The following is a 24648-nucleotide window of genomic DNA, read 5'->3' on the forward strand; positions in this document are numbered from 1 at the left end:
CATGATTTAACAAGAATGTGAAAGAATTGTTAGTGCAAATTGTGAATAATGAATTCTGACCTTTTAAGCCGAGATTTGGTTAGATATAGAGACAACCTCACATGTTTTCTTCCCTTTTGGATACACGAAGAACAATCACCACTCACTAACGACTGATTGCTCCAGATTCACAAAGAACAGTCACCGGCGGTGATTAACTACGACGACTGCGGCAGTCGCAGTGGGACTGTACTTGGCGGTAGAGATGAAGAAGAATTGTATTTGTCCCTTGTGATTGATGAATCCACCTTACGATCTAAAAACCTTTCTATTTACGAATCTATTGTTATATATCTCTACTTTAGTTGCAGCATTGAGATTTATGTCTTATTATGTATTCCTTTCGAAAAAACTGTGGGGAACGAACGATTGAGTTTCTGATAATCTCTCTCCGGTTCATTTTTTGACAATATCTGTAATATATTTGTCCATTCTACTGCAATTATTTGAGTTAAAGATTGATTCAGTTTTGTTTTCAATTTGCTTGACAATTGAATTTGAGCTAGAAGTCAGTATTTGAATCTTACAAGTTTTTGGATCACTTCAAGATTTTCATGTTTCTGTATTTGAGCTAGAAGTCAAGTCAGTATTCAGATGTAAGATCCATTACAGTAATATTCAGTTGTATCATCAAATTCGTTCTCTGTTTGAAATTCAATTCTCTGTTTTGTTCTATCCTTCAGATTCTTGGTTAAGATGGTGATATTAGTTGTGATGCCATGGAGTTCTTGTTGTAAACGTAACTTTCCTCTCTCTTTTCTTTTATGCATTTCACTCTTTGCAAGAGATGTCTTTGCTTCGTGATTGTTAAACTGCAAGCTTATAATCTAAAAGTTGTCACGAGACTGGTCATTAATTGAATTTGCAAAGTCTGTTCTCACAAAGATTTAACTCCCTTGATATGGCTATACGTTCTTTGTCTCCTCTTTCAAACCACCATTTACTCCATTTGGCGAGAACGTAACAGACTCTGCAATCGGCATCATCAACTTTTTCATCGATGCAACAGAACGTAACAGACATAGCAGAGACAACGCATTTATCTAACAAGTTGTTTATCACCCCTACATAAATTTATGGGCATAAGCCCGGTTACTCAACAAGGATTACTTCACGTGTAAGTTTGTTTCATTATGTCTGGTAGCTAATTTTCTACGCTAGAGGGAAATTAGAAGACTTTATCTATATTCAATTCTATTAAGAATTCTAATCGATTCTGATAAAATATAGTAGTTAGAATCAGACAGAAAGATTTGTAAATCCTTTACAATATATGAAAATCTATTATTTTGTCATTAATTCCTGTCTATTAAATTCTTTCACAATCTGGTGTCCAATACCACCCCCTAAGCATTGTTTGTTATAATTAGATCCTTTCTATAGTAAAATGTAATAATGCTCTGTCATTGCAGAACTATCCAACTGAGGAGATAAAATGTTTTTTCTTGATACCTGTCTGTAAGCATACCGATGTTCTTGATTTGCATTACTGAGAAAGATTGAAAATAGGAAAAATAGTGAAGAATAAGTCCACTGATGATTTTTTTATTGTACGTGATGATGAAGCCATGTGTGCACAACATATATTGTACTAGCTTGAAGAAAGATTAGAAAAGACTGTACATTGAGTATATGATGTCCTATAGTTGTAGTAGCAAATGCCAAGAAGTATAGCCAGTCCACCTGACATTAACATACATACATGACCATGGATCTCATCAGCTGGTTTCTACAGACAGAAAACGTAAAAATTTCCTGATAATATAAAGTGAGCTATAACCTTCTCATGGTATGCGAAAATGCATATCAAAACTGACCACATGTCTGCCGTGAGCAACGAGAGGTTGAACATGTACAAATTTTTTGGAACAGGCAAGGATGTTTTTCATTGAGTTTGACCACAAAATTTTTCACTATTAATTAGATATACAAGTAAATCCATAACACAATGTTCATAAAAACTTGGTTTTCACCTCTTTTGCTTCATTTCAGGTGATCCAGCCCCGGCTCTAGGCATGTGCCAGAGGTGCTAGAGCACAGGGTCCATTCAAATTTTTGTTTTTTTTCTTCACAAAAAAGGGTCCAAAATTTTTTACTTCAGAAAAACATAAGGAAAAGGGCCCTTTTCTATTTTCTAGCTCAGGGACCTCAATTTTCTTGAGCCGGCCCTGAGGTGATCACTTACTAAATTTTCCTTATACTATAAAGAGTGTTTTATGTGAAAACGATAGTATGTATTAGAAAGTGATTAATTCTTGTATTGTTGATTAAACATAGTTCTTTAATAGTTCAATATGTAAAGAAATTCGTATAAACCTTAATTATCATTTTCATATTTTAAATATAAATGCAAATCTGAATATATATTTAGTTGTACCTAGTTGAACTGAGTATTGTATATTTATGTTATCTAAATATTACCCTCTATAGTTAAAATGTAATTTTGTGTGGTTATTGTTCATTACCTCTCGAAAATATGATAAATAAATAAAAAATTACGAATTACTTAGGTTGTTCTAGTAACATATCTTACTTTTTCTAGTAACATCTCTTACTTGTTCCATTTCCGGTGAACAACAACGACAATATTAGCTAGGGTTGTAGAAGAAGATATGTTGAAGATAACTACAAAATTACAATAATATCGTTTATTAAAACGGATTTATGGACACTAAGCAAAAGAACGTTATGTACGTACACTAATCTCTAGAACGTTATGTACGTATGCGTTCATATGTACGTACACGTTTATGTGTACATACACGTTCGCTTTTAGGTTTAATGAACCCGAAATTACCAGAATATCCTCGTCTTCTACCTCTAACATACGACTGAAAACCCTAATTTTCCCTGCCTCACTTGATTTTTTCACGACTTATGTCTATTTTTTTGGTTTCACTTGTGGGGTTTTTACTCAACTATTAAAGATTTTCATCTCAACATCTGATTTCTAAATTAAAAACCTATAAAAAGTGAGTTATATAGATCCTCCAATAACGATATCTTGCTCTTCCATGGATGAACCCAGAGGAAAGATTTCCGAAACTGAGTAGGAAAAAGACGTTTGCTCCGGCCGATAAACAGAACACAATTGATGAATCTTCTACAAACTTTATTACATGAACACCATTAATCGGAAGAACAGCAAACCTGTTTAGATCTTCCTCCAATAAGTCTATCCCAACGCTAGACTGTCTTTGCCAGCTCAAACAAATTCGTGTTATTCTGGTAAGACTTTATAGCTGTCAATCTTGCTTACTAAATCTACCACGGACAAGAAGCCTACCACAACACTATGAAAACTATTTCAAAAAACAAACAAAGTATACCAAAAATATCTGTAAGGAGAGAAGGCTGTCGCAAAAACCTTTCGCAACAGGCCATTAGTCTACCATAAATATCTTCCCACCCTTTTATGTTTCCCGCTACACGCGCTAAAAACAAAAGTCTATCATCAAAGGGAAATTCCTCTACCAACTTAATCTACCGAATCGATTTCATGTACGTCCACCGATAAGTGTACCAGCACTACAACTAAGTGTACCATCTACAGTGACCAATAAGTGTACCAAGACTACAACTAAGTGTACCAAAAATATCTGACGTACACCTTTAATCAGTCCACGTGTATAAATCTACCATCAAAAGATCGGTAGACTTAGTCCCAACTTCCAATGTTTTTTTTTTTCCTAATGGCATTAGCCGTAATTACGTTTTTTCCCAACACTAGTTTCAGGGGTAGAATAGGTACAATGTGTTAGTCTAGTAATTACAAACAATTGTATGTTACTTTTGTAATAAGGAAGCTTTTATGCAATATTCTAGTAACTCACCCTATAATAAATAACGTAAATAATATATCAATGCAATGAGTAGATCATGGATCACAAACAAGGTTTCAGGAAGACAACTTTCATTAACAGCAATCTTGGTAATTTTCTTTTGTTCAACATTTCTTTAATTTAATTATATGAATTAAATCTTCAAAAACTTAATATGTACTAATTTTAAAAAAAATCATCATCTTATTATTTTTGACCAAATAAATCATCTATTTTGCATATATTTTGCTGAACTACAGCTAGTGAAAATCAAATTGAAAAATCTATTAATTTTGACTAACATTGAAGCTATATTTGGTTAAGTTTAACGTGAACAAGAACTTCTCTCGCCAAAAACAAAATTACAAATTATCTTGGAAAATAAAACTCTTAGAATTTTAATGGCCAAATCACTGAAGTTTCATTTTTTAAGTTTGATATATTTTGTGAATTGAAACAGCAGACATAATTTCTATTCACAAAAACATAATTTTTTTAAGTTTCTCATTAATCTTCTATAAACCTTGTTAGTATCAAAACCGAATAACTACGTACGTTCACTGTATTTTTATAATTTAATAGATTCTACAATAAATGTCTTAATTTACACAAAACATAAATATGTATTTTAATAAATGTCTTAAATTACAGAAACATAAAATTGTATTTCGTTTATAATCTATTAAAATATGATAAAATATCCTCCCTCCCTTTTTTAGAGAATGATTTCCTGAGTTTATCACACATATTAATAAGAAGCATTTAATGTTAACTTTTTTTAATTCATTTGATTTACAAATAACACCACATTCAAGAAACTTATATTAACTCTATTCTATATTATAATTATTATTTAATAATAGACCAATTAAATGTCGTTATCTAATTGTAATTAATTATCAAGTAAAAAGAAATGTAATAATTAGGGTCTAAAATCAACGATCGGTAGTGTATACAAACATATATAAACGATCGAAATGTTGTTATTAGTAAAACTTAAAATCACATATTAGGTTTCCAAGAGAAAATTTTCATTAATGAGCGGGGAGCCCGTTGCACATTTTTTTGTTTGACCGGCCTATCTTCATAAGTATCCCCTATTGTCAAAGTAAGTGATGCTAGTTCTAGAGCCATTGATAGTCCAATTTAATACTATGTTAAGTTGATTAACATTATAATAAAATTAAGTCAAATTTAACGTAAATATGATTTTACCTCATCGAAAACAAAGATACAAATTCTATTGAGAAATAACATTTTAAGATTTTTATTGTCCTAAATGCTTAAAATAAGTGTTTTAAAAATTTTCTATTTAATTTATGTTTGAAATTATATTAATGAAAAATATGTTCATATAATAGACATGTTTTAAATTTTTTCCTCTTATAAATATTTTATAAACCATATTACATATCAATATTAAACAAATTAATAAAAATTTACAAAATATAGAATTAAGAAAATAAATATATATCAACATTAATGGCTTTTTCAGAAAACATAAAATTGTATTAAAATAAAATCCTTATAACAGTTAATTAAACAAAATAATATTTTCTCTGTATATTTAAAAAGAGACATCAATTCTTACATGTCAAACTAATAACTACTCTCAGTTTTTTATTTTTCTTTGCTAAGTTAGACTATATCGATTTTTAAACACTTTTATTCCATAATATTTATCTTTATTATTCGAAAATAATTGCAAACATGTATAAATATTAACTAGAACTTATGAAAATTACATATTTTAAGTTTTTAAATAGTAAAAGCTTCCCTTATAACCCTTATAACACTTTTATTTAACAATTAAATGCATTTCAACACCATGCAATTATTTCACATGTATAACTTCTGAGACTAATTTCAGTACTTCTGATTTATGAATTGCCTGCGATAATTGTTAGTTTCTTAGCACATGAGTTTTGTGTACGGACCTTATTGGTGGGCAGGTTGAAGTCCCACTCCCACATTTTTTTGATTCTGGAGCAACTCATTGCTTCATTACCCTGGAGTGTGCCGAAAGCGCCAATATCAAAGGAGATCCTGGAAAGCAGTTGGGAGTTGTTAGATTCGCGGGAGGCCAGTTTCTAAGGGTGTTTGGATGGGCGAGAGGTGTTGATATTCAGATTGCAGGAGAGTCGATGCTAGCAGATTTGGCTATCAGCCCCGTGGAGTTGTTTGATGTCATCCTTGGTATGGATTGGTTGCATTGATACTGAGTACATATGGATTGTCATCAGGGTAGAGTAGCATTTGAGTGTCGAGGAGAGAAGTTTGTAAATCAGGGAGTGAGTCCGACTTCGGGGAGTCTGGTTATGTCGGTTGTGCAGGCAGAGAAGATTATTGAGAAGGGGCTATAGGCCTATCTAGTTACAATTCCAATGTTGGAGTCAGTTGGGCAGTCTACGGTTTGAGGTGTTTGGGTTGTTGAGGAGTTTGAGGACGTGTTCCAGTCGTTGCAGGGGTTACCATCATCTTGGTCTGATCCCTTCACGATTGAGATGGAACCAGGGATTTACGCCATTATCCGAGATGCCTTAGAGGATGGCTCCAGCAGAGATGGCATAGTTGAAGAAGCAGCTGGAGGATTTGTTGAGCAAGGGATTCATTCGTCCTAGCATTTCACCGTGGGGAGCACCGGTATTGTTCATTAGGAAGAAGGACAGGAGTTTCTGCTTGTGCATTGATTATCGGGGTCTGAACCGGGTCAGTGTGAAGAACAAGTACCTTTTCTCAGGATCGATGAGTTGCTGGATCAGTTGAGAGGTGCTACTTGGTTCTCTAAGAATTATATGGCGTTGAGTTACCATCATATTCCGATAGATGAGGCAGATGTGAGGAAGCCGGGTTTCAGGACAAGTTATAGGCATTATGAGTTCGTGGTGATGCCTTTCGGCTTGACTAATGCACCAGCAGCTTTTATGAGGTTGATGAACTGCGTATTTCAGGAGTGTTTGAATTTTTTTATCATTATTTTCATCAACGATATTCTGATGTACTCCAAGAGTCATGAGGAGCATGCGGTGCATTTGAAAGCATTCTGGAGAAGCAGCGGGAGCATAAGCTATTTACTAAGTTGAGTAAGTGCATTTTCTTGCAGAGAGATATGGGATTTCTGGATCATACTGTTTCTGCAGAATGATTTTTTGTGGATTCGAAGAAGATTCAGGTTATCATAGATTGGCCTAACCACAAAATGTCACGGAGATCAGAAGTTTTATTGGTTTTGCAGGGTACTACAGAAGGTTTCTTAGGGTTTTTGCGAGCAAGGCACGACGGATGACTAGGTTGACTAGGAAGGATGTTCCTTTTGTGTGGTCACTGGAGTGTGAAGACGGTTTTGCAAGCCTGAAGGAGATTCTGACTACTACACAGTGTTAGCATTGCCAGAGCAGACTGAGCCTTATGTGGTTTATACAACCTATAGCATTATAAACAAAGAGGCATTACTCAACAAATCAACATAAGGTTTGAAAGAAAAGGCCGGGGTTTAAAGGCATGGCAAGGGATTGGGTCAAATAAATAGAGAGGCAAATAGAGATTCTTAACCCAAAATTAAGTTTCATGAGCTATCATTCATAGCCCATAAGCAATATATTTTAAAGATCAAATTAAATTCCAAATAATATAGAGATGCAGCAATGATCATACAAGATTCACACAAGAAGAAGATGCTTTCAAGTGACACAATGCTTTAAGCTTAGATTCTTCATTTTTTACCAATGATTAAACAAGCACCAATGAACTATAAATGAGGGCTGTGGGTTCAATCCTAAGACTCTACTTCTAACATGGCAAATTCATCAACATTCCAAATCTAGACTCAATCCTAAAGACAATAATGAATACGCAAAACTACATGCATTTGTTTTTGATTTTTTGAAAATTTTCATTTTTTTTTTTTTCTCAACACATAGCTATTAACAATGCATCATACACAAAATAGAAATCAAAACAAAACACAATGTTAGATGGTTAGTCTCTCCCACCAAACTTAATTCACAACGTCTCGGTGTAAAAAAAAAGTCGGGAAAAGGACTAACAGAAAAATAAAAACGGAAACAAGAAAAGACTCTATGTACAAGGACTTGGAGTGTACCTCTAGTTCATGGAGGAGTAAAGGGAGTAGGAAGAGTTGCTATTGCATGGTGTTGGAGACTTCTCTGCTCTCCTCTTCCTCCTTTGTCACCTTTCATAGGCTGAAGCTCTTGGTGGGTCATGAAAGCCAATAGCATTGCTAGCTTCCCCATGGAATGAGTGCCTCTCCATCTCATCTTCAACCATGTCTGCTGGCCCCTCTCTTGAGTCCACAACCACTTTTGGATTAGGGTTAAAGCAACTTGCAATGGCAAGCTTTTCTTCCACATGCCTCAACCTTTTGTTCAAACCCTTCATTCCCTTTACAAGCTTCTTGATGGTCTTCCCTTTCCATTTGACAAATAGCTGGAGAAGGTGGATGTGGGTGTGCGCTTCTCTAAGAGCCTTGTTAGTAACGGCTTCTTTAAATGGTAGGAAGTCGTAGCACGCACTACCATAGACTGGACTTGGAGGAGCAGTTTGTGAAGGGTCTTTGGTTGGATCCTCCCTACATACTTATTCTTTCTTTGAAGCTTTGAATGGCATGAAAAACGCATCATCCTTGAGTTTATAGAGGTAATCATCTGCAATGTGGCAGCTTGTTACAAACCGGTGATAAAGAGATGTGACATCTTTTTGAGGGGGTAGGAGCCTCTTCTTTTGCATGCTGGCCAAATGAAACCAATGTATGCATAGAAGCCTATCTCAGTCTATCTATCCAAATATGTAGTCTTCTTGAGATAAACTAGATCAAGCCTTGCAATTCCATGGTCAAATGTACCAAGCTCAAGGCCCTTCACTTCTAAAATGGGAGTGACAAGCCCGCCCATACTTAGAACTGGAATACTATATGTTGTTGTTCATACCCAGCTTTGGTAATGAAGCATTTTGTGTAGGAACACTGCCACAACACAAGTGTCTTCGGCATTGGTCATTGGCGGATGCGCGATGTTGTAACCTCTTATGAATGTTTGCAGCCCTGCTATAAGACAGCATATCTCATTGGCTTGAACTGTTCAAGTCTCTCTTCGGGAAAAGAGTATATGAGAGAGAACCTTGTGGGCATATCTCACTGTAGGATGCATGATGCTTGTGCTATTCACATGACCAGCTGTGTAGTTGCCGTATGCCAATGCTTCCCCAAAAGTCATCATACTCCTCTGGGTCAGTGTAATACTCAAGCCTTGTACCTGGTTGGAAAACATAAACAGTCCCCAACTCTCCAAAGGTCATCTTGTTTTGCTTCCCTTGAACCTTAAACTCAAAATGCCCAAGATCCTTAGTCTCCTCCACCATCTCCTCATCATAGTAAGTGTAACGCCCGTGAACTGGAATCCCAGTTCAGGGGGTGCATTGTTATATATCATGGTTTTTTACGGTTTTTAACCATGATATAAATGTGCTTTTTGAGTCTTTTGATTTGTGTTGTAGGATGTTTTTGAGTCTTTTTAGGTTTTCTAGGATTTTGGCACAGATGGAGCAAAGTAGAGCAATTTGGATCATTTTGAAGCATTGAACCAAAGAAATCAACTTGGAGTCGATCAATAGTGATGGTGTCGATCGATGCCACCCTCGGTGTCGGTCGACACCCAAGTAAGCCGACACACAAAGCCCAAGTTTTGGAAGATATACAAAATATCCCGAAGTTTTCCATAATTGCAAGACTAGTCCCTGACGTGTTTTAGGACATATCTTATTATATAAAGTTTGGTTCTCAAAATTAGTAACTTACCAGATCGTGACAAGTGTTAGTTTTAACGATCAGAGATTAAAGTTAAAAACTCACGAGATCGTGACACGTGTCAGTTTTAACGATTATATATCCAAGTTAATAACTCATCAGATCGTGACACATGTCAATTTTAATGATCAAAAATCACATATCAAAGTTAGTAACTCATCAGATCGTGACACGTGCCAATTTTAACGATAAGAAATCACAATTTTCAAGCTTGGTAAAACGAAGCATAAGATAATTGTAATTTTATTATATTAAAAAAAACTTTATTAACCCTAAAAGGAAAAAAATTGTAAATACACCCCTCTACATAACCAAATAGATGATGATATATTTTTCACCAAACAAAATAATTTTGACTAGCTTTGTTTTTCTTGGTAAAATTTTCATTCTTTGTTTTTTATTAACCTTTTGTTTGACACATCATCGTTCTTGAACAAGTCTCGAAGGAAATTTGTTTGTTGTCTAATCGAAGCAATTATATAAAAAGATTCCTAGATATAGTTGTACCTACGATCCATCGTCTTGGATAAACAGGCAAAAGGCCAGGGCCGGACACATCAAGTGGGCTAAGGATGTAGTTCGGAAAGGCCCATCAGGCCCGTGGAAAGGAAGAGAGCGGGGAGGTGACATGTCAGTTAGCTCGCAGCTCGGGCTTGGTCAAAGATTCTCACATTAAAGAGGATTAATTAGGACGCGAAAATCAAGTCTTAATAATTATGCATTAATGGGGGAATAAATTGGTCTGTATAAATAAGTAGAGGGGGGAGTCTTTGTAAAGGGTCGAACATTTTTATCTCTCTAGCTATACTATACAATTCTGATATTCAAACAATCTCAATTTAGCTCGGAACTCTTAACGGTGGTAAGCTCCTCCACATTTAAATCACTTTGGAAGGAGAGAATTGATCTTAGTTCTCACATTTGGCGCTAGAAGGAGGGTGAGTTATCGCCTAACTCTTATTAGTTCCGACTTCATATCCAAATCCACTTCACACAACCACCGCTATGGCAACCGACACTCCCAATCAGGCATCCCTGGAGGTGATCAAGAATCTCTTGCAGGACTTGTCTGAGAAGTCCGACCGTCAGCAAGCAGCCTCCGCCGCTCTTACCGAACGTTTTGAAAGCCTGGAGGGTTAGGTCTCCACCCGTTTGGAGGAAGTCACGACGTCCGTAGCCGACCTCTCAGCCTCCCACCGCGCGTACGCCAATCGGGTTGATCTCTTGTCCTCCGACCAAAACCCACGTCGACGTGCTTTGGATTTTTCCGGTATTACTCCACCTTCCACCTCGCAGACGGCAGCAACAAATGCCACCCCGGGAGATTCTTTCCCACCTCAACTCAATACGCAAGCAGCGCCACCGCTGGTTGGCGATGGCCACACTCCGGTTCAGCCTGGTGTCGGCAGATCTTCCGAGGTCCTAGTCCGGCTTCCTCTCCCTGTGGATGGAAACACTTCGACTCCGGGGTATGTTATCAATCCCGAGATCTTCCGCATGCAGAGCGAAATCCGGGACATGCGGTCCGTGATGCATAGTGCAACCACTTCAGCTCCGGATATTTTTCGGGTGATTGAGGAGTCGAGGCGAACTCCTTTCTCCGATCAAATAGCACGAGTCCGCATCAAAGATACCGGCAAAATTAAGTTCTCGAGCTACGAAGGAAAAGGGGATCCTACTAGTCATCTCAAGACCTTCTTGTTGACAGCTAGCCGAGTGGACCTCGAGCCTCACGAAGCAGACGCCGGGTACTGCAAGTTGTTCGTAGAAACGTTTAGTGGACCGGTACTACTTTGGTTCGCGTCTTTAGCAGCCGGCTCCATAAATAACTTCACCGAGCTGTCAACCTCGTTCGTCAAGCAGTATTCTAGCCTAATTGAAACTGCGGTGACAGATGCTCAGGTTTGGAACTTAAGCCAAAAGGCTGAAGAGTCTCTCCGGTCTTATATAACAAAGTTCAAGGAGATCCAGGTTAAGATCCCAGGACTCTCGGACTCCACAGCTCTGGCCGCGCTTAAAAACAGCCTCTGGCACGAATCTCGCTTCCGCGAAGAGTTGTCCGTGAATCGGTTCCCAACCATTCAGGACGCGCTACACCGGGCATCGAACTGGATAGTTGCATAGGAAGACAAGATTGCCGCTGTGCAGAAACAGAACGCTCCGCCTACAGGAAAACCTCGGTTCGAAGCGCCCGCCAAAAAGACTCCGCCTACAACTCCAAAGTCTGGGCCTAGCACGTTCGCAGTCACTCAATCTCCCAAGAAGAATTTTCCAAAAAATTCACCGTCAAAACCTCCATTCTCACCGCGCTCCAAGAGTGGTGTACTCCCAAGTAACAAGTGGGTCCAAGATCAGGACACGTACTGCGAGCTCCACAAAACCAAAAGTCATTCCACTCGTGACTGCAAGAAGCTGGTGCACCTCCTCGCAGAAAAGTATGTGGCGGGAGAAATGCCAAATGTAAAAATCGAGGAGTTGGAGCAGAAAGCGATTCCCGAGGTGGACGAAGATGCTCCACCTCCGAAAAAACTGAAGCAATCTAAAGGCGATGCAACCCCCAAGAAAAGAATAGACGTGATAATGGGGGATCGCGACTCTTTCGAAACACCATCATTGCGATCAAAGACCATCAGCGGAAGCTCACCAGTCCTCAGCCGAAGCGAGCTAAGGTCACAACAAGCGACCTACCTGAAGTTTCTTTCTCTGAGAAGGAAACTGAAGAGCTGGACACTCCGCACGATGACGCACTCGTCATATCACTCGACGTGGCGAACCACGAAGTGTGCCGGATCCTAATTGACACTGGGAGTTTGGTAGACTTGATTTTCCTCGAGAAGCTGGCTAGAATGGGTATCGGGAAAGAGCACATTGTGGGACCGCCCTCGCCTTTGGTTTCATTCACGAGCGAGACGTCAATGTCCTTGGGCACGATCACACTACCGGTGTCCACTCAAGGAGTGGTTAAAATGGTGGAATTCACGGTTTTTGACCGACCTGCGGTCTATAACATTATTTTGGAAACTCCCTGGCTCTACCAGATGAAGGCAGTGGCCTCGACGTACCATCAGTGCGTCAAATTTCCGACCCCGCAAGGAGTCCAGGAGGTTTTAGGAAGCCAAAGGACGGCAAGGAGCTGCTACCTCGCAAGTCACAAGCTCCTTGTTCAATAGCAACCACAGCTCGAGGTCCCGAAGAATCCGGTTCGGAAACAGTTAAAAGATGACCTCACTGAGCCCATTTTCATCAATGATAAGTTTCCGGATCAGGAAATCAATATCGGAGTGGGATTGGATAGCGAGCTCCGCGCTAATCTAGTAACCTTCCTGAAAGAAAATATGGCCACCTTCGCGTGGTCCATAGACAAAATGCCCGGTATCAGTCCAGAAGTTATCTCCCACGAGCTGAATGTGGATCCAACGTTCCGACCTATAAGGCAGAAGCAAAGGAAGCTGGGTCCTGAGCGAGCTGAAATCATTAACAAAGAGGTGGAACATTTACTGAAGGTAGGACATATACGCGAAGTGAAGTACCCTGAGTGGCTCGCAAACACATTGGTACTCAAAAAGAAGAATGGAAAATCACGAGTTTGCGTTGATTTCACCGACCTGAACAAGGCATGCCCCAAGGATAGCTTTCCACTTCCGCATATCGACAGGCTAGTTGAGTCCACTTCGGGTCACGAGCTGATGTCTTTCATGGATGCCTTCTCCGGCTACAACCAAATCCTTATGAACCCGGACGACCAGAGAAGACTGCATTCATTACGGACCGCGGGATTTACTGTTACAAGGTGATGCCTTTCGGGTTAAAGAATGCGGGAGCAACTTACCAGAGACTGGTAAATCGAATGTTCGAGCACCAGCTCGGAAAAACCATGGAAGTCTACATCGACGACATGTTGGTAAAGTCAATGGAAGCTAGCTCGCATCTCACAGATCTGAAAGCTTGCTTCGACATCCTAAATCAGTTCGGGATGAAGCTTAACCCCACAAAATGCACTTTTGCAGTCCCATGAGGGGAGTTTTTAGGGTACATCGTCACAGAAAGAGGAATTGAAGCGAATCAGAGGCAGATTAATGCTTTCTTGTCTATGAGTTCTCCTAGGACTTTGCGCGAAGTGCAGCGCCTTAATGGACGGATCACAGCCCTCAACCGCTTCATCTCTCGATCTACGGATAAATGCCTCCCGTTCTACCAGTTGTTGAGAAAAGGGGGGAAGAACTTCTTATGGGATGCGAAGTGCGAAGAAGCTTTCTCTCAGCTCAAAGCTTATTTATCCGAACCGCCGGTCTTGGCTAAGCCCGAGTTCGGAGAGCCACTTTTTCTTTATGTAGCTGTCTCGGATAGTGTAGTCAGTGGAGTCTTGGTTCGGGAGGAAAGGGGGGAGCAGCGACCAATTTTCTATGTCAGTAAGTCATTTACTGGGACAGAATCCAGGTACCCTATGATGGAGAAATTGGCCCTAGCAGTAGTCACTTCGGCAAGAAAGCTGCGGCCTTACTTCCAGTCCCATACAATCATAATCCTAACGACGCAACCACTTCGGACGGTGTTACATAGCCCAAGCCAGTCCGGGAGACTAGCTAAATGGTCTGTCGAGCTGAGTGAATATGACATCGAGTTCCGAACTCGAACCTGTGCTAAGGCGCAAGTGCTGGCTGATTTTTTGATCGAACTCCCACTAGCCTCTTCGGTTGGCGACAATATCGAAATCCCATGGACATTGTATGTTGATGGCGCTTCTTCCAGGTCGGGAGCAGGAATTGGGGTCCGTCTCACTTCTCCTACTGGCGAAATAATCAAGCAGTCATTTCGCTTGGCTTTCAGTGCGTCAAACAACGAAGCCGAGTATGAATCCTTCCTTGCTGGTTTACACCTCGCAGTAGGGATTGGTGTCCGGAGACTCCGAGCTTTTTGCGATTCGCAGCTGGTCACCAACCAGTTCTTGGGGGAGTACGAGACAAAGGATGGTCGTATGGAGGCTTATTTGTCCACAGCTCGAGAATTAGTCACTAAGTTCAAGGATTTTGAAATGACTAAGATCCCACGAAGTGAAAATTCCGCTGCGGACGCTTTAGCATCTCTGGCATCCACTTCTGATCCTGCGATGACAAGGATCATCCCCGTCGAAGTCATCCAGTTTCCAAGCATCCGACTGGAGAGCTCAAACGTCATCACTCGGGCAATGAAAAAACAGTTGGCTGCTGAGGAGGCAGCTTGCAAGGTGGCTGCGGACTCTTTGCCACCGGAGGACCCAGCCCCCGTTATACCTACTCCGATGGAAGTTCACCCACCTTTGGCCGAGCTAGACACGAGTCAAATTCCGGAATCGTCAAGCTCACCAATTGACAATCAAGCTGTTATCCCACATACTACTTCGGGCGGTGCAAACTCTAACAGCTGGGGGGAAGGCGACTGGCGGAGCCCGATCTGGCTTACTTGGAAAAAGGGGAACTCCCAGCCGACAAATGGGCAGCCAGGAAACTCAAGATTTTCAGTGCGCGGTATTGCATCCACAACGGAATACTCTTACGCCGGAGTGTTGCTGGTCCTCATCTAACGTGTGTTGCCGGTAAAGAGCCCGCGATGCTAATGCGAGCTGTTCACGACGATCCCAATGGGAATCACTCTGGAGGTCGGACTCTGGCTTTCAAAATCAAAAGGCAAGGCTACTTCTGGCCTACTATGGTCACGGACTGCAAAAACTATTCTCGAGCTTGTGAGAAATGTCAAAAGCACGCCCCATCAATCCATCAACCTACCGAGCTCCTATCTTCGATGTCCGCACCTTACACATTCATGAGGTGGTCTATGGATATCATTGGTCCATTACATCAAGGACCGGGAGGAGTTCAGTACGTGCTCGCCCTTACCGATTATTTCTCCAAGTGGGTAGAAGCTACAGCTTACGTGAAAGTAACAAGCGAGGAAGTACAGCAGTTCGTCCTCGAAGTTTGAAGGGTTCTGCGTGAAGTGGAAGATTCGACTCAATAAGTCGACTCCTCGTTACGCGCAAGGTAATGGACAAGCCGAAGCGATGAACAAGGTCATATTGGCTAACTCGATGAAACGGCTCGATTCTCGCAAAGGGCGCTGGCCAGACGAACTGTAGGGCGTTCTTTGGGCAATTCGAACAACACCTCGCCGGGCCACAAATGAAACACCTTTTTCCCTGGTTTACGGAGTTGATGCCGTAGTCCCAGCTGACATAGAGGTCTCTGGAGTCCGTACTTCGCTGAACCCACTCCGAGCTGAGGAGAATGAGGAATTCCTACAGGATACTCTCGATACAATCAATGAGCGTCGGGACCAGGCCTTAGTGCGGATCCAGAATTACCAGAGCGCAGTAGCTCGGTACTATAACTCCAAAACCCGAGGAAGGCCCTTGGCAGTTGGCGACCTAGTCCTCCGAAAAGTCTACGAGAACACCGAGAGCTCAATGCATCAAAACCGAAGTATTCACTTCGTACCCAGCTTACTTGTCAAAGTTAAAGTTGAGGTTTACTTTTGCAAACTCTAATTAAAACCGAAGTCCTCACTTCGTACAAATTATCGCAAGTTAAAACCAAAGTTGTATGCTTCGCATTCTTTCTCACCCTAAGTTAAACTAAGTTGTGGGGATTGAGTTCGCAGAAGGTAAAAATTCTTTGTTTCAAAAGGCTCGAATGCGGAGTGGTCACCGCGACCAATAAAACTCCGAAATAAGTTCAAAAAGAAAAAAGCAACAAACGGGGGGCAACCTGTGCCTAAACAACCTCGGAGTAAAAAGCTATTGAGTAGGGGGGGGATCTGATGCCGCGTCGGGAAGGACCATGCTCATCTCCGCAAGCTCCGCTTTCGACCTGGTATTCGCCAGAAAGTCATTCATTCCTTGCTTCGACATTTGTCCGAGGTTAGTGCCGGATTCGTCAATCGTAATGCTCAAAGGGTGCTCGCTGCACAAGAGCTCGGGCGTCTCCACCAAGAGGTCAGAGAATACAGAAAGGTCGAGATCATGGAGGGTTACCTTTGAAACTTTTCCGTCGGCCTCCTCCTCGTCGGCTCTCAGAAGTCCGAGCTCAGCTTCAATATCTTGGATCTCTCGCCTAGAGATCTCCTCGATCAGCATCCGATTCGCCTTAATCTCAGCGGCTCGGATCTTGAGTGGAGTTAGTTTCTCCCTCTCCTCGAAAGTGACCCTTACCTCTTCGACCAAAGGGCGGAGAGTTTGCCTCATTGCCTGCCTCTCCTCTCTCCGAACCCTCTCAATTTTGCAGCTGTTGCCCGCTTCCAGCAGCTGATTACGGACCTCGATTTCGTGCAACTTGTTCTTTGCCGCTTTCGCATCCTCCACGGCCTCATAGTAGAGGTCCCCCGCCTTCTTTAGCTTGTCTCGGAGGTCTTCGTTGGCAATTCCGAGGTCTAGCGCCTGTACCTTGGCTTTCTTCATCCGAGCCTGGATTTGTTCGGCTTTCTCCATGGTAGTAGTGTTCTCGGCTTCTAGCCTAGCATACTCCTTCACTTGGGCTTCCAGGTCAGCAATCTTTTTTCGGAGAAGGCTCACCTCGAAAGATGAGGGAGAGGCAAACAGCTGGTCTTCATATGACGCCACTGAGGAGTTGAACTCGATCATCAGCTGGGAAAGCGCAGTTCGTTAAAAACGGTGAAGGAGGTATAGAAAAATAAAAACTGAGGAAGTATGTGTCACTAACCTCGCCAATCTTGTCCGCAAAACGGAAGAAGTTCGCACGGTTGAGCTCGGACATGTCCGCAAACGCCGGAACCCGAACTCCTGGCCGAGTGTAGCTCCTCATCAGGTCAGCTGGGGATGCTGGGGGAGCTGAAATGTACGAGCAATGTTATTTTACTTGGTCCCCGAGACCCAACAAAAAAAAAAACACCTCGAGTTATCATTACCTCGGGGGGAAGGACGACGTTCCTTTCAAGGCAGCTTGCCAGAGGAATCCCCGGACTCCTTTATAGAGGGAACTTCCTTAGACCTCCTCTCCGAGGAAGGACCCCTATCTTTCAAGCTGGACTTACTTCGCTCGTCTCCTGACGAACCAGTCCGAGCTCTGCTCTTCTCACGAAAAGACGAGGAAGTCTCAGGTTCCTTCCTCTTTTTGTACGAGTCCGCCCGCTGGGAGCTGACCTCGACGGAGGGAGTTATAACCTCTCGCGGCTCATCACTAGAGTCCGCTACGACAATTACGGCAGGCTCGGGCGGACTGGGCAGAGGCCCGGAAGCCCCCATAAGAGGCTCGGAAGGGCCAGCAGGGGGTGCCGAAGTCCCGTCTACCTCAGGGGTAGAGGGACCAGACTTCTTAGGGAGGCGAGCTTTGCCCTCGGCAAGCGCTGCCGCCATGTTTAACTTTGCCTCCTTCTCAGCGATTCGACAAGCCCTTTCCTCTCTGTAGTTCATCTCCGAAGTGTTTATGGGGTCGGAGCAAACGAGAGAACGTCCCCTGACCCGCGCTGTGGATTCTCTAATCCTTTCACACGAAAAGGAGTCCCAGGCGATCTGACCCTGGCTGCAAAACCTCGAGAAAAACTCTATGAAGGTAGGGCAAAGCAACCCGCGCTCGAAGTGACCTGAGACAGGAACGACAAGGAGTAAGTAGCCAAAAAAACATAATATATTAAGGACACCTAACTAAGAACACCAGTCTACCAATTTTCGAAGTCCACTTCGATATGTGTGAACTTGCAAGGTGGCCAAAAGTGAGTTCGTTGACCGGGAAGAAAAAGTAAGACTTCCGCCACTTCTCGTCCTTTTCGGGGAGGTCATCAAAGACCTTCAGTCCGGAAAGCAGACTTACGTAGAGCGTGCCCTTGGTGCGACCTGTCTTCACCGTGTACACTTGAAGAAAGTCGGCCAGGGATAGTTTGTAGTCAAACTCTTCCCCAGAGTTTGCAGACACATGATGGTTCGGACAAAGTTCGGGCACATATGGGGCGGAGCGAAGCCCAGTTCGAACATCATCTTTACGATGAGTTCGGGGAGGAGAAACGACAGACCACACGCAGAGAAGAATATCTCAAACGTGCAACAGTACCCTGGAGGGGGACTCTCCGGGGATTCGTGAGCCCCTGGGAACTTGATCTCGATCTCCGGCGGAATCCCAGTGGACCCTCTAATCTCGGCTATATTCTCCGCCGAGAGAATTGATGGCTGATGAGGGCCGCAAACGCCCGGGATCAAAGGTTTCGCGGCTTTACCCGACGAAGATTTCGGAGGAGACATACTTTTCGAGTAGTGTTTGTGAGAAGAGGAGGAAGGATGAAGAACTTTCCGGCGAAAGCAAAGAAACAAACAGAAGAAGAGAGAAAACGAAAAGAAAACTGAGAATTAAAAGTAGAAGGGAGAAGTCGGGTGAGTTTACCTTTATACATGGAACCAGCGAGTAATGATTACCTGGGGAAGCGAAAGGTCTCGAACCGCTTTTCCTCTCTCTTATAGCGTACACGCTACCCGGTGGGCCCCAAAGCTTGTTCGGGAAGGGAACTCTCATCATCACCACGATCAAATCATGGAGACATGGGGAATATTCAGTTTCCCAAAATTGATCGGTTGGAGATCAGAAGTCCCCCGAGCTGATCAGCTCGGGAGACTTAGGGGGCAACTGTTGTACCCACGATCCGTCGTCTCGGATAAACAGGCAAAAGGCCAGGGCCGGACATATCAAGTGGGCTAAGGATGTAGTTCGGAAAGGCCCATCAGGCCCGTGGAAAGAAAGAGAGCGGGGAGGTGACATGTCAGTTAGCTCGCAGCTCGGGCTTGGTCAAAGATTCTCGCATTAAAGAGGATTAATTAGGATGCGAAAATCATGTCTTAATAATTACGCATTAATGAGGGAATAAATTGGTCTGTATAAATAAGTAGAGGGGGGAGTCTTTGTAAAGGGTCGAACATTTTTATCTCTCTAGCTATACTATACAATTCTGATATTCAAACACTCTTAATTTAGCTCGGAACTCTTAATGGTGGTAAGCTCCTCCACATTTAAATCACTTCGGAAGGAGAGAATTGATCTCAGTTCTCACAGATATTACCACGTGTTTTCGTCGTCGTTTCATTGAATTTTGTTTCGTTTCTCAGTATCATTCATACTACGCAATCTTTGACTTTGAAATGTTAAAAAAGTTTCTTATGCATAATAACTAAGATTTTTGGGATTAACAAATTTCTCACGGTGTTATTATGATTTCTATTAACTTGCAGGACATGTAGCATAAAAAAAGATAAATACACAAATGCAAGATAACAACAGATATTATATAACACTAGATCAACTAAACAGAAAGTGTTCTTATCGTCGAACGATAGTACGTCTTACAAGAAAGTGGGAAGCAAGAAATTTTTTTGAAAAACAATAGGCTCATTGGAATAAATTTGCTCATAAAATAGAAAATGGATTAAAGAAAATATACAGAAATTATTAATTCCAAAAAATGTAAATACTCACTAGATCGTCTCATATTATTCATCTAACAAAATAATTTATCAAAAAAATTGCTTTCAACTTTGTTCTATTGGTAAAAGTTTTTTTTTTTTTTTTCTATTGGTCAAAGTTTTTTAATAGGAAAACAAATTTTCCTTAATTTTTAAACCAGAATATACTATTACTTTCTACCTTTTGAGTTTGGAATAGGTAAGATTAGTATGTTGACCCAAAAAAATGGGAGATTAATATATGCATCTTTTTTTATAATAATTTATTTTAAAATTATTGTAGTAGTTTTAGATTGTTTTATTTAATTTATATTTTCATCTTTGAAATATTTGAGATTCATATATTACCGTGCTTTTAATTTTCTATTATTTCATCAATTATGTCAAATTAATTTTCTTCTAATTTCTCAATCTTGATTGGTTTGTCATAGACCTTTTTTTTTATGCTAACATATTTGTTACCATTCGTTCAATCTCAAAAGGAGATAAAGAGGAGAAGATTCTCAACCTAATGGTTGGATAAAATAGGCTAATCAAACACAAGCCTACAACAAACATAGATAGATTGGAAAAACAGAAATTATTGTTGATAGATCCATAGGAGTTTGGAGACAGATGCTACATCATGGTGTGTCAAAGAAACTTCCATGAAATACATTGGGAAATTTAACATTAGTTACTATCAAAAGATTTTGTGATGTTGGAAAAGGGTCTTTAGTTTCATTGGTTGCTGGAGCAAGCCACTTTGAGATAGCTAAAAGACGTGAACATGTTCTCTCCACACAGGAGGAGGGCAAAGCCAAGGTTCTCTCTATGGTGGAGGAGGTTGGACGCAAAGTTATCCCCTCAAGGGAGGAAGGTAGGGGAGGTTGGACGAAAGGTTATATTATCTCAAGGGAGGAAGGCCCCTTACAACCGACACAAGATAGATAGAGACACAAAGAGAGAGAAACACTAAACCCTAGAGTGAAAGCGACCTGACTTGGTCTCCCAAGAAGATACCAAACCCGTGACTCTCTTCTTCCTTCTCGCCTAACGGCTATAAGGAGGTTCTCGATCCTTCTCTTGGGCCTTAGATCATTGTGGCCTCTTTCTTCACTCCATGGGACATGGTAAGACTCGGCCTCTTATGTAAGACACGGCCCCTTAACCTACTTGTACGGACGACCATACGAACACCTCCTAGCTTACTCGATCTTGATCAATACTAAACTCCCTTCTAACTTTTTAATATCTATTGCTTATTATTCAGAAAGATGTTTTGTGATTCATTGAACATGCCTGAATAGTTTGCTTGTTAGGTTCAGGGTTTTTCACAAAGTTTTTATTGACTATTAGATCTGTTTATTTAGGATTCATTATCTTCTTAGATCTTCATCATAGGTTGTTCTTCATATTAATTTTTGATTGATCACCTAGAATTAATAACTTAAGAAAATATATTAATATGAGAGTATAATTGATTTGTCTGATAAAACCTTTGAAGCAAAATTACTTTTTACAAAGAGATTTTAATTAGTAAATTTGTGAATAATCTAAACTTGTTTTCAAAGCTGGTTTTTAACTTGAATTTTACAAGGAGATTTGGATTTTCGGGTTTTAAACTTAGATAACATTTGCAGTAAGAACTGATTTATTTTACAAAAGAGTTTAGAGTTCTAGATATAATTTTAATTGCTTGGATCCTAATTAATTGATTGATTTAATATTCTGTAATTTCCTAAGAAATTCCCTAGACCTAGCTATATAATCCTTTGAATTTACGCAACTTATTTTAGTATTTTGCATTGCATTTATTTTAATACAAATCATTATGTTTAGCGTAATTATAACACTCTATAATCTATTGTGTGATCTGAGTCGTTGTGGAATTCGACACCTAAGTACTATAGCGATCTCTTAATTTGAGAGAGTAGCTCAGGGTTAAATTTGAGCATATCAAATTTTGGCACCGTTGCCGAGGACTCTTTTGATCTACCATAAGATTTGAGTTTTTAGTTTTGTCTAAATTTTTCTTTTTATTTGCAACTAACACGTTTTTGTTTCTCTTTTCTTGTGTGTTTCAGATTTATGCCTCCTAAGCCTAACACTAAGAACAATAAGACTGGTCCAACTGTGAAGCTTTCAAACCAAGAGTTGGGAAAGTTAGAGAGTGAAAACAGAAAAGCAACCAAATCATTGAAGATGGTTAACACAATCATTCTGAGACCTGATGAGGTTGGTGTTTTGAGGGATCAAGATGACCACTTGCGCAATGAGCAGGGCCAAAAGATTGATGCAGAAGGCAACGTGATTGCTGACAATATTGTCACTGAGGAGCAGGCCGATGGTGTCGACCGATGCCAACAAGGTGTCGATCGACGCCAACAAGGTGTCGATTGACACCCTCCTTCAGTAGACACATGTGGAGCTGCCAACCACGTTAACAACCTGGTTCTTGATTGTTCTATTTTCACTGACCGATTTGCTAGATCTTTGTGTGATCTTGGTTCTAGTTTCAACTTGATGCCCAGATCAATAGCACTCAGCCTGGGAATGACAGACTTCAAGCCTACCAAGATCACTTTTATCCTTGCGGATCGATCAGTTCGTATTCCTGATGGTGTTCTTGAAGATGTTCCAGTTAAGATTGGCGATTGCTTGATACCTACTGAATTTGTGGTATTAAAATATGAAGAAGAGCCTAAGGACCCCCTTATCCTAGGAAGATCATTCTTAGCCACTGCTGCAGGTTGGACTTAATGTTGGTGATCTACAGATGCATTTTGACATGGACAAGCTGGTCAAGAGGCCAACTATTGATGGTCAGACTTTATATGTGGACACATTGTCTAATCTTGCTGAAGAAATATTCAAGGAGCTGCATCCTGAAGATCCACTGGAGAGGGCATTGGTTGCTTCTGCTGAAGAAGCTGAGAATTTAGATGACATTATTGTTAGGTATTTCAAGCTTCTAGAAGCTCATGAGCAAGTGAAAAAAATGGTTGGTCAAGAGGAATTGGTTAGTACTTTTGCACAAGCTGGGAAATTTTTGGATTGGAGTTTTGAGAAAGTTCCAAAGCTTGATCTCAAGCCACTTCCTGCAGGTTTAAGGTATGCATTTCTGGGTGAAAATTCTCTATATCATGTTATTGTTAATGCTTCCTTAAAAAATGCAGAGCTCACTTTATTGCTAAGCAAGCTGCGCAAGTTTCGCAAGGCTCTTAGCTATTCTCTTGATAACATAACAGGGATTTATCAGACTTTATGCATAGGATTCATCTTGAGGAGGGAGCTAAGACATCTATTGAGCATTAGAGGAGGCTAAGTCCAAATTTGCAAGATGTTGTTTAGAAAGCAATCATGAAATTGCTAAATGCTGGGATCATCTATCCGATTTCTGACAGCAATTGGATTAGTCCAGTACATGTTGTTCATAAGAAGGGAGGAGTCACAGTGGTAAAGAATGACGAGAATGAGCTAATCCCATAAGGACAATTACTGGCCATCGGATGTGCATAGACTACAGGAAACTGAATGCCACAACCCGGAAGGATCACTTCCCGCTTCCCTTCATTAATCAGATGGTTGAGAGGTTAACCAATTATCCATACTACTGCTTTTTGGATGGTTATTCAGGATTCTTCCAGACTCTGATTCATCCCGATGACCAAGGGATCACCACCTTCACTTATCCCTATGCATTTTTGCTTACCGCAGAATGCCTTTTGGTCTCAGAGATGCATGATATCTATCTTCACTAATATGATTGAAGATTATATGGAGATATTGAAACAAGCTTATTTTGTATGGTGGTTAATGATGATGGATGTAAGCAATGGTGATATGAATGGAATGATGGATGGGTGTTTCAATTCCCCTTATGCTATTGCAGTACAAGAGGTATCAATCCTATCTGAGTGTTTTGTGAACAGTTAAGATGTGCATATGAATCTAAGTTAAGACAAATGTAAAGATTGCTTGTCACAAACAATCCTAAAATGATAATGTAAAATGCAGAAAATAAACTACAAGAACCAAGAACTAAATGCAAATGAAACTGAATGATTGAAACAGTAATGAAGCAAGAACAGAAATAGAAACTACTACTAATGAACTAATGCAAGACAATCAATGAACTGAAAACTAAATGTATGCAACAGGAATGAAACAGGAATGAGACAGGAATGAAATGCAAAACATAAACCAGAGTTCTGGGGATGAACTCGAGCAAACACTCGACCGAGTGTAGGTCGAGTGGGAGGTCGAGTTGGCTAAATCCGGAAAACAGAGCAACACAATAAAAACAGAGCAATGCAAATACGAATCAATCACAAGCAAGCAACAGGGTTAAGACTTTAAAATCAATAAACAAAGAAGGTCCTGAGGATGGATTCATGGGATGAACTAATCATGGTGGTTATCTAACTTGGTCAACAAATCTCAAGCAAACTTTGAGCTAACCTCTAGACATATGAATCTAAGACAAGTTTCTCCCACTCTCATGGTCAAGAAACAATCAAACCTATGCAATTCTAGACTTGTTCTCACACAGT

The 24648-nt window shown here is 40.8% G+C and overlaps 2 protein-coding genes across 2 annotated transcripts; one reads left to right on the plus strand and one right to left on the minus strand.

Moving 5' to 3' along the window:
• Positions 1-15267: 15267 nt before the first annotated feature.
• On the plus strand, positions 15268-16201 carry LOC147919191 (uncharacterized). The gene is made up of 2 exons (XM_087503885.1): positions 15268-15633; positions 15794-16201. Exons 1-2 carry the CDS (start codon positions 15268-15270, stop codon positions 16199-16201), a joined length of 774 nt encoding a protein of 257 aa, XP_087360011.1.
• Positions 16202-16450: 249 nt separating this feature from the next.
• Positions 16451-17426, minus strand: LOC147919192 (uncharacterized). Its single transcript, XM_087503886.1, has 2 exons — positions 17373-17426; positions 16451-17296 (listed from the first exon to the last, which is right to left on the minus strand). Exons 1-2 carry the CDS (start codon positions 17424-17426, stop codon positions 16451-16453), a joined length of 900 nt encoding a protein of 299 aa, XP_087360012.1.
• Positions 17427-24648: the final 7222 nt, after the last annotated feature.

Source organism: Camelina sativa, chromosome 20, assembly GCF_030686135.1.
Source record: "Camelina sativa cultivar CO46 ecotype springtype chromosome 20, ASM3068613v1".
NCBI lineage: Eukaryota > Viridiplantae > Streptophyta > Magnoliopsida > Brassicales > Brassicaceae > Camelina > Camelina sativa.